General features: G+C 37.4%; 1 protein-coding gene across 2 annotated transcripts; it reads left to right on the top strand.

The window, feature by feature from the left end:
* Window positions 1-2,078: 2,078 nt before the first annotated feature.
* Window positions 2,079-5,916, top strand: lmo2 (LIM domain only 2 (rhombotin-like 1)). 2 transcript variants are annotated; one of them, XM_055040510.1, is made up of 4 exons: window positions 2,079-2,367; window positions 2,467-2,605; window positions 3,989-4,204; window positions 5,045-5,916. In XM_055040510.1, exons 2-4 carry the CDS (start codon window positions 2,565-2,567, stop codon window positions 5,268-5,270), a joined length of 483 nt encoding a protein of 160 aa, XP_054896485.1. In that variant the 5' UTR covers window positions 2,079-2,367; window positions 2,467-2,564; the 3' UTR covers window positions 5,271-5,916. The 2 variants fall into 2 exon arrangements, with proteins under 2 accessions (XP_054896485.1, XP_054896479.1); XM_055040504.1 differs by having other exon boundaries at window positions 2,079-2,605.
* The last annotated feature ends 2,877 nt before the right edge of the window (window positions 5,917-8,793 follow it).

Below are 8,793 nucleotides of genomic sequence, written 5' to 3'. Positions count from 1 at the left end.
TGTTTTTATCTAAGTTTAGCTAACAGGAAGCTGGACATGATGACGTCACTTCCAACACGATCATACTTTTTAAAGTAACACTTTAAAAAGTATATCTCCTATTAAAACAAATTACAATGTGAATGTTGAGCCTTTAGTAAAGTGACGTTTCTTTCTGGTGACCTTTTGGAAGCTTTTTGCTGAAGATAAGGGTTTTATCGCTCAATGCCATCCAGTTGGAGTTTTAAGGCCGTTCTATCATGCAGGCACATCTGGACTTCGCCTGTCCAACTGTGAAATGATGACAAGGTGCCATCGTGCATGTTGGGAGTAGGAAGTGATTGCAATAGAGCCGCCACCCCCCAGGAAAGCATCCTCTCTGCATGCCAGTTGCACATCCTTTTCACAGTCAGTACTGGATGATTTGTGTCTTTCCTGCTCTCACTTTCACTCTGCTTTTTTTCTTATTATTTATCTTCCAGCTCTCCAATGGTGAATCACTAAAACAGTTGAAAAACCACATAATTTAAGTGTATGGTCTCACAGAAGACACAAAAACGTGTCAGTGTTGCACAAAAGCGAAAAAACTAAAACAAGATCAAACTTTACACAGGAAAGGTGAAGGACACAGGAAGTTGGATGACAATGAAATGCTCTAATGAGTTAAATCCAACAGATAAAATCAAAAGACAAGCTGAGCAAGACAGAAAGCAGAAGAAATGTAAACCCAGAAGATACCTTAATGTCTGACAAGACATATTAAAAAAGGAAAGAAGTCGTCACTGGATTTTATTTAGGGGTATCGGATTCGAAAGGCATGACACAATTTTCAAAAATGTTATTTATAAAATTGGTAAAGTGATGTATGATATTTCATTCACTTAATTATTGGCTTATGTCATCATTTTTAGTTCAATCAGCTGTTCAGTTTGCTGGGGTGATTTATTAGTCACATTTAAGACCCTTAAAAGAGCAAAGTTTGTACAACAAGCTCCGCTGAGATGGCATGTTATACAAACACAACGGATGCGAAAACCATTTCTCCATTTGAGGGATTTGTAGTCTGGAGTTTTATCCCCGTCAAGCCGCTGTGCTTCCTGTACCTGGCACCCGGCCGCGCCACGCTCACCTTGCTTCTGGGTTTTGGTGTGTGTCCCAGTCAGCCTACACTGTCCAGCAGCAGGGCAGCCTGGAGAAACTTTCAGCCTCCATCTAGAGTTTACACCTTCGATCTCTCCCTGCTCTGTTTCTGGCCGCTGGAGCCGAGTTGCTTTATCTCTCTTCCCAGCCCAACTGCTGTCTGCGTCCGTCCCTCCTGCAGGCAGCCCTGCAGCGCTGGCAGCAGATAAGAGAAAGGCCCACTGGAGCTCCGGCTTGAAAAGCAAAGTGTGGAAGGACACGGCCAAAAATATAGATTTGTTTGGGAAAAATTCTACGAGATCATTTTTCAGAATATGTTACAACATAATGCTGCTTTATATTACAAGTTGAAACCCCAGGAAAAGAAAAGACTCATTAAAACTCTCTTCCCTCCTGGTTATCCCACCGTTTCTTTGGTCTCTTATGAACATGAAAAACAGCGCTGCCACATCACAAAATCCAGCCAAGTATTTTTGGTCTAGTTTCTGTTCAAGTTCTCCTGAAATAAGACAAAACTAATCAACAAATAACTTCTAAACAAAACATAGGAGCTTGTTAATATTGACGGAAGCACTTGCTCCACTGGCAGATTATTTCACTTATATCAAGACATTTTTCCCATATTATAAGTGAAATAATCTGTCAATGGCACAGACTGGCGACCTTTCCAGGTGACCCCACCTCTCGCCCGGAACTTAGCTGGAGAGGCACCATCACCTCCTGACCCCACTAGGAATAAGGGTGTAAGAAAATGGATGGATGGGCTTAAAAGTTTAAAAATAAATCTGACAGGAAATTTATTGAAAGCAATTAACCTTGCAAACGTCACAATGTGGTAATAAGCTCCTCTTTTTACTCTTTTGGTTTCGTCTGGAGTCTGGTCATTATCAGGGGGTAACACAGTGGTAATGATACCAGCCCAGATTTTATCTTGTGAGCCATCAGCTCTTCTGGAGGCGAACTTTGTAATGGGCTCATTAGTTTCAGTCACGACGCAGCCGCCCTGCTGTCGCTTTAAGACCCATTTCCCCCCATTGTCAAAGCGGCGGTGAACAGGAAGAGGCGAGAGGGGCGGGGGAGCCGCTCCGACGTTATTTAAACACGCCGTGCAAGGAGGCATGCCAGGGGCTACATGTGGAGAGCAGGTCTGCGGTCAAAGAGTTGCCCGCTGATCGGATCAGATTCTCGGCGTGTTGGCCGCCAGTGAAGCCGCCGCAGGACGGGAAAGGCATGGAGGTGTCACCGCAGGTTATCGCCTCAGGAAACGATGACAGCGTTCTCCATCAGCGCTTAGCCGCGTGAAGGAAAATATCATCCGCGACCGATTTGAAATTTTGTTCATTTCAGACGAAGGAGAGGAAAACAAAGCTTCACAGCAGAGAGCAGGAGCAGGTGCAGCGCGCCCGCCTGCAGGCTGTGGACTCAGACCTGAAGCTTCTGCAAGAATGGCATCCACTATAGAGAGGAAAACACTGGAGGCCAATGAGTGAGTGCATGCTTTACCATTTAAAACCACATCATCTGCGACTCATTGTGCAGATATTCAAAAATAACATCAAAACTACCCACACAACTAAACAGCAGCTCTCTATTACACGGTAATGATCAGGTCGATGTCCAGGAGTTTAAGGATCAATATTATTTTTAATTAAAGACTACAGTTTTCAATCCATCAAGTTTATCTGTGTAGCAACATTTCAGTTCAAAGTTACATAACAAAAACACAGAAATCAACAACTGAAGCATTACATTTGGTTACACATCATAATGTTCATTATTGTTTCATTTATGCTTCAAAAGCAACTCAATAAACAGGTCTGGTCTTAATCAGATTTTTGTTCCTGGCATTTAACACAATATTTTTTAGTTAAAGTTGTTCCATATGACTTGTGGCAGCAGCTTCAATTACAGAAAAAGTTGAAGAATACAGAGGACTCTTATTTTGTTCAAAATGGGATAAACTAGTGTAATAAGCATATTTAGATCAGCAAATCTTATAATCTTGTATTCCTCTCAAAACATTTAGAGTCAGGGCCGGTGAAAGCCTTTTTGAAAGATTTTAATTTATCCCCCACCAGAGGCTTCCTCATTTTATCTGCGTTGTGTGTAACATGCCAACTATCATTAGCAAAATTTGTAATTATACATCAAACTGATTTTATTATAGCTACTGATGCCAACCTTACAGGAGTAGCAAACTAAGTAAATAATTTGGATTTTGAAATACAGAGTTGTGCCACATTATTTTAGCTATTTGAAGGTAAAAGGCATTGAATTTACAGTAAACAGGTAAACAAATTCAATATTTTACATTTCCCCAGGAGTGGCGTTAATAAAAATGATTTAGAAATCAAGTTTCCATATGTAATAGCATTTAGTTAGTATTATTAAATGTTACTTTGAATAAATATGTATTTTCATCATGCTGGCTTGGTGCTCTTGAGGGCCCTCTAGTGGTGTGGGTGGCGCTTTGCAGCTGGCTAATTTGCATATTATCATCTTCCTCAGATAATGGCACGAGTCATTTATTGCCAAAAGTGATTATTTTAGGAAAAAGAAAGAAAAAAAGCCCATCTTTCTCTTATAATAAGATATTTTAATAACATGATAAAAAGAACAAAACTAATTTATGTTAAAAAAAAGAAAGAAAAATTAGCACTTTAGAGAAAATCTAAACAAAATTTTTTTGAAGTCGAGTTGAGAAACTACAGCACAAAAATAAAACCTGAAATTAAACAATCAATCTTAGCAAGCTAGTATTGCTCCGATAATGACTTGGTATCGATATTTTGAATCGATCTGCTCACCTCTGTGTGAAGAAGAAAAAAAGCCCAATCTTTTTCTGACTGGTTGTTAATTTCGGGCGCAGGGAGCCGGTGGACGAGGTCCTCCAGATGCCGCCGTCGCTGCTGACCTGTGGCGGCTGCCAGCAGAGCATCGGCGACCGCTTCTTCCTGAAGGCCATCGAGCAGTACTGGCACGAAGACTGCCTGAGCTGCGACCTGTGCGGCTGTCGGCTGGGAGAGGTCGGCCGCAGGCTCTACTACAAGCTGGGAAGAAAATTATGTCGGCGGGATTATCTCAGGTGATGACGGCGTTTTTATGGAAACGTGTTGAGACGTTGATAGACAGAATCATAATTCTTTGTCCTGAGAATTGTGTCCTGAATTGATTCAAAAATCACATTTTACATCCACACTGCCACAGTGATCTATTTATTTTGAATAAATCTTTGATTTTGTTTAAGTTTAGCAGCTAAGCTAACCTAATAATCTTAGTTACAAGACTTGCGCAAACTAAAGTGATTGAATACAGATTTGTTTTAAATAAATTGTTTTCCTCTTGTCAATTATAATCTAAACAGAATATCTGGACTGTTTGAATAGAAAAATTGGTTTCCAAATCAAAAATCATTTCTGAATCAAATCGAATCAAACTTTTTGTCACGTGGGCCACAATCAACGAATCATAATTACAAGACATAGCAAGGACTTTTCACTTTCTTGTACTAAATGAAAGGAACCAATTAATCAAATTATTTTAGAAACGACTGAACACATTTATTCTCAGTTATAAGAACAGGATTTGGATCATTTACTTTCGAAATGCTTGATATGTTTAGCCACATTTAGTGAATTAAATTAAAGTTTATTTGGGTGCAGTGAAGTCCACTACTGCACTTTCAGTAACAGTTTCTGGATAAACATGATTCTACTGATTAAAAAGTTTGGTTATAGAAAGATTAAGAATATGTGTTGTAATAGATGTTTTCCATTGCAAGAAAATTTATTTAATAAACAGATTTGTATAATTCTTGAATGGCCACAAACACTCGCTGAAAGAACTGAAAGATGTGACCGATCCGAACAGCGACTGAATGAAAGTCGTCTTTTTTCTTCACTGACATCCTGGTTCTTCCTCCCAGGCTCTTCGGTCAGGACGGTCTCTGCGCCTCCTGCGAAAAGAGGATCCGGGCGTTTGAGATGACGATGCGCGTGAGGGACAAGGTTTACCACCTCGAGTGCTTCAAGTGCGCCGCCTGCCAGAAGCACTTCTGCGTCGGGGACCGCTACCTTCTCATCAACTCGGACATTGTGTGTGAGCAGGACATCTTTGAGTGGACCAAGCTCAACAACAACAGCGTGGTCTAGGACAATTTCTGAGGACTTTTCTGGCTGTTGATGAACAAACGTGTTCAAACTTGAAGAAGGGAACGCATATTCACGCAATAAGCCTGGAATCAAAGGAGGAGAGAAGCTGCATCTCGGTGTTTCTGCATGCAAACCTGCACTTATGATCAAACAGTTTATAATCCAAAGCTTCCTTCCTGAAAGCAAAACAAACAACTTAAAAAAACTTAAAAACTGAACATGTTTAAATTTGTTATACACTGGAATTTCTAATGATATAAATGAACAAAAAATGTCAGACATTTTGCTGAGTAAGAACATCGGTATGCTTCCTTTTACTGATTTTATATTTTTAAGTCTTAATCACATGATCTTAATTCTTTTGTCTGTGAAAAAAACCTTATGCATATACTGCAATAACTTATCATAGTTAAAATGTTATGTAAGTTGACACTGTGAAGTTTTAATTTTTTACTGGAAAACAATCAAGGATGTTTATGTTCAAAGGATGAACTGTGGCGCCCTCTTGTGGCAACATTTATTTTACAGCTTGTTCATATAAAGTCTTTTAAGAAACTTTTGTAATTTCGTTAAAATTCCGAACTTTCGATATTAACTGATCAGTATGTTTAATAAATGACAATTTGAATTTAAAAAAAATCTTTAATTTAAATTTGTGTCTGGAGTGTTTTAAAGAAACTGAAAAATATGGAGGTCCCTACAATGCAATCAAAGTTATAAACAAAACTATATCTTCACCTATCTGAAAAAATAATTTTTTTTCCTAAGAATTATTATTACTGCTTATTTAGAGTCAAAAGCAGAATATAATAATCCTACTGCTACATTTGTAAGAAAACAAAAACATTTACTGGAGGTCTAGATAAGTGTTATTTTATAAAAGACGTTTAACATAACCTGGTATTACATGCAGGAACATCTGAGTTTTACATGAAAATGCTAATAACAACACAAACAGGATTTGGTAACAAAACAGCCTAAACCTAAAGAACTTATCTCTTCAACAAACTGATAATTTACTGAAAACAGAATTATTGCTTAGCCGAAAAAAAAAGAATAAGTTTAAAATGATCGTAGAATCTAATTAAAAAGGAAGAGAAAAAGGTTAAGTAGCTAAAATTAAAGTTAAATTGAGTATTTTTAAAAAACATTTTATGAATATTTTTGCACCGTTTTACAGTAAATTTGTGAGATTATTAAAGTGGTTAATTGAGTTCACAGTAAGCAAGACAAAATTTCATATGAGAAATTTTAAAAGAAAAAATAAATCCAATATTTCTTTTTCTTAATCTTTTTCTTAATATTTATTGTATACAATGATTGAACCACGTCAGACATAGAAATAAGACTTTAACTATCAATCTATACTGGGTTGATACATGAAAAGTGACTGTAAATCCAAACTTTCAGTTGTCTCAGCTTAGATTTTGGCTCACGGAGTTTTAGTTAGACTATTTTAACGATTAAAAGGTCTACTCCTAGTTTTTATTCTCTGTTTTAGAAGTAAAATCAAATCATCTACTTGTTCACCTCCCTCACTAGAAGGACAGAGACTCCAGCTTCAAAACTGAAAAAAGATCAAACCAGTTCTCACCACAAGAGGTCACTAAGTGATTTAAAAGAAGCAGGGAAGCTGCTGTGGGATGATTTCTGTAGATTTCTCTTCTTAATAAAAAGCACTTTACAGTTTATACATCAAATACAACAATCAAAGAATCACATACAAAGAAATAAGACATCATTTTTATTTGTTTTTCTTCAGGATCATCATCAGTCAGACCCATTAAATAATCTCCTTCCTCCACTTATCTGTGCAAAAAAGTGACACACACACCTCCAAATTGCACATTCCCCAATGAAAGCCTCTATAAGACAGATCGGTCACAATAAACATTAAAAAGTATTTCTAAAATATACATAATTTGTGACCAAGAAGGAAAACACACAAAGAAGGAGAGGCACAGAAGCACTGAATCATTAGCTGCTTCAGTCATGAGTTTATTCACACACCAAGGAGGAGTGAAGCAGCAGTAGACAAAACCCACCCAGGCTGAGATGATGTTTTTTGAGAAAAAAAAAGATACTTGTGGTGAAACTAATGAGTCTTCCCACATTAGAGATGGGAATATACTGTGCAGCCTTACAAAGGGATAATGTGCCATCGCTCATTTGGAGGTCTGAACAACTGTCATCTTGGTGTTAAGCAATGGGTGAGGAATGCTGGAGTAGAGCAGACTAATATGTGGTGGTCTCATAAAAACAAAAACAAACAGCTCAACATTAAACGACATGTTTAAAATATGCGTGGAAAGTTATGGCAAACAGCAGAAACAAATAGAATTTGGCTGAAACTTTACGATAGAATTTGGCAACGTGTTGAAATGCGCAGATACATTTTAGGAATCCAGCATTTAAGAAATATTTAGATGTTAGCTGATAGCAGGCAGAAAATATAAATGTACTGTGCAAGGAGAGATTTGTTTCAAGACTGTTTAAACTGCTTTAAAGTATTTCAGCTCAAATGAAATGTTCAAAATAGTAAGAACAACATTTATGTTGTTTCATGTAATAAATATCTGCCTCTGCAAAAACACACAATCTTATTTATTATCTAGTTTCTAGTGCAAATATCTTAGTAAACTTTAATTAAGACAAAACTAATGCAAAAGTTAACTTATCAGCTTGTTTTAAATAAATAATTCCTTAATATTGGTGAAAAAGTTCCTTTGGCAGATTATTACACAACATGGGGAAATTGTCTCGTTATAATGCTTTTGTATCAATATTAAATACTTATTTACTTAAAACAAGCTCACATGTCTTGCTGAAGAAATGCTTTTAAGTTAGTTTTGTCTTATTTAAAGCGTAATAACATTTTCACTAGAAAAGAGACCAAAATATTTGGTAATATTTGGTGTTTTTGCAGTGAAGATATTAGGTTAATATTATTATTTGCACCAACTCTACATCAGCCAGTGCCAATGCTCCACCAATGCACATATTTTGGCCCTTTTAATTAAGCTTCAGGATGGAACTGTTTTCCTGTAGACATTTCTTTACTTGTGTACATCAACAAAAATCTGCCTTATAGAATGACATCTTCACTTGCTTCTCCCATTTTGAAAAGCAGCAAAGACTGCAGGGACAAGAGGTTCTGTTATAGTCCTGCCGTTTTCATTAAATTACTTGGGTTGAGAGAGTAACAATCCACAGTCAGAATGGAACTTCAGTTATTACACCTATAAACCAGCGATCAGGCCCAAATCTGGGCGTGGCGATGGACTCAGGCCTGAACCTATAGAGCCACGTAAAGACGGTTACAAAGTCGGCCTTCTATCACATGAAGAACACTTTTAGATTAAAGGATTAATGTCCTAATAAGATCTAGAGAAACTCATCCATGCGTTTCTCTTCAGTCACATTGATTACTGCAGCAGCGTCTTCACAGGTCTGCCTAAAAAACAATCAGATTCAGAATGCTGCTGCTGGACGTCTGACAAAAACCAGGAAGTTAGAAAACATC

The sequence above is a fragment of the Poeciliopsis prolifica genome, unplaced genomic scaffold, assembly GCF_027474105.1.
Source record: "Poeciliopsis prolifica strain line A6 unplaced genomic scaffold, Auburn_PproV2 SCAFFOLD001, whole genome shotgun sequence".
NCBI lineage: Eukaryota > Metazoa > Chordata > Actinopteri > Cyprinodontiformes > Poeciliidae > Poeciliopsis > Poeciliopsis prolifica.
The sequence above is the reverse complement of the archived record's forward strand: the minus strand, read 5'-3'. Positions and strand labels throughout refer to the sequence as shown.

Coding starts and splice junctions, on each gene's coding strand:
- lmo2 (XM_055040510.1), top strand. CDS start 2,565: ATGGCATCCACTATAGAGAGGAAAACACTGGAGGCCAATGA. Junction 2,606..3,988: donor AAAACACTGGAGGCCAATGA/GTGAGTGCATGC, acceptor TTTCGGGCGCAG/GGAGCCGGTGGACGAGGTCC. Junction 4,205..5,044: donor TGTCGGCGGGATTATCTCAG/GTGATGACGGCG, acceptor TCTTCCTCCCAG/GCTCTTCGGTCAGGACGGTC.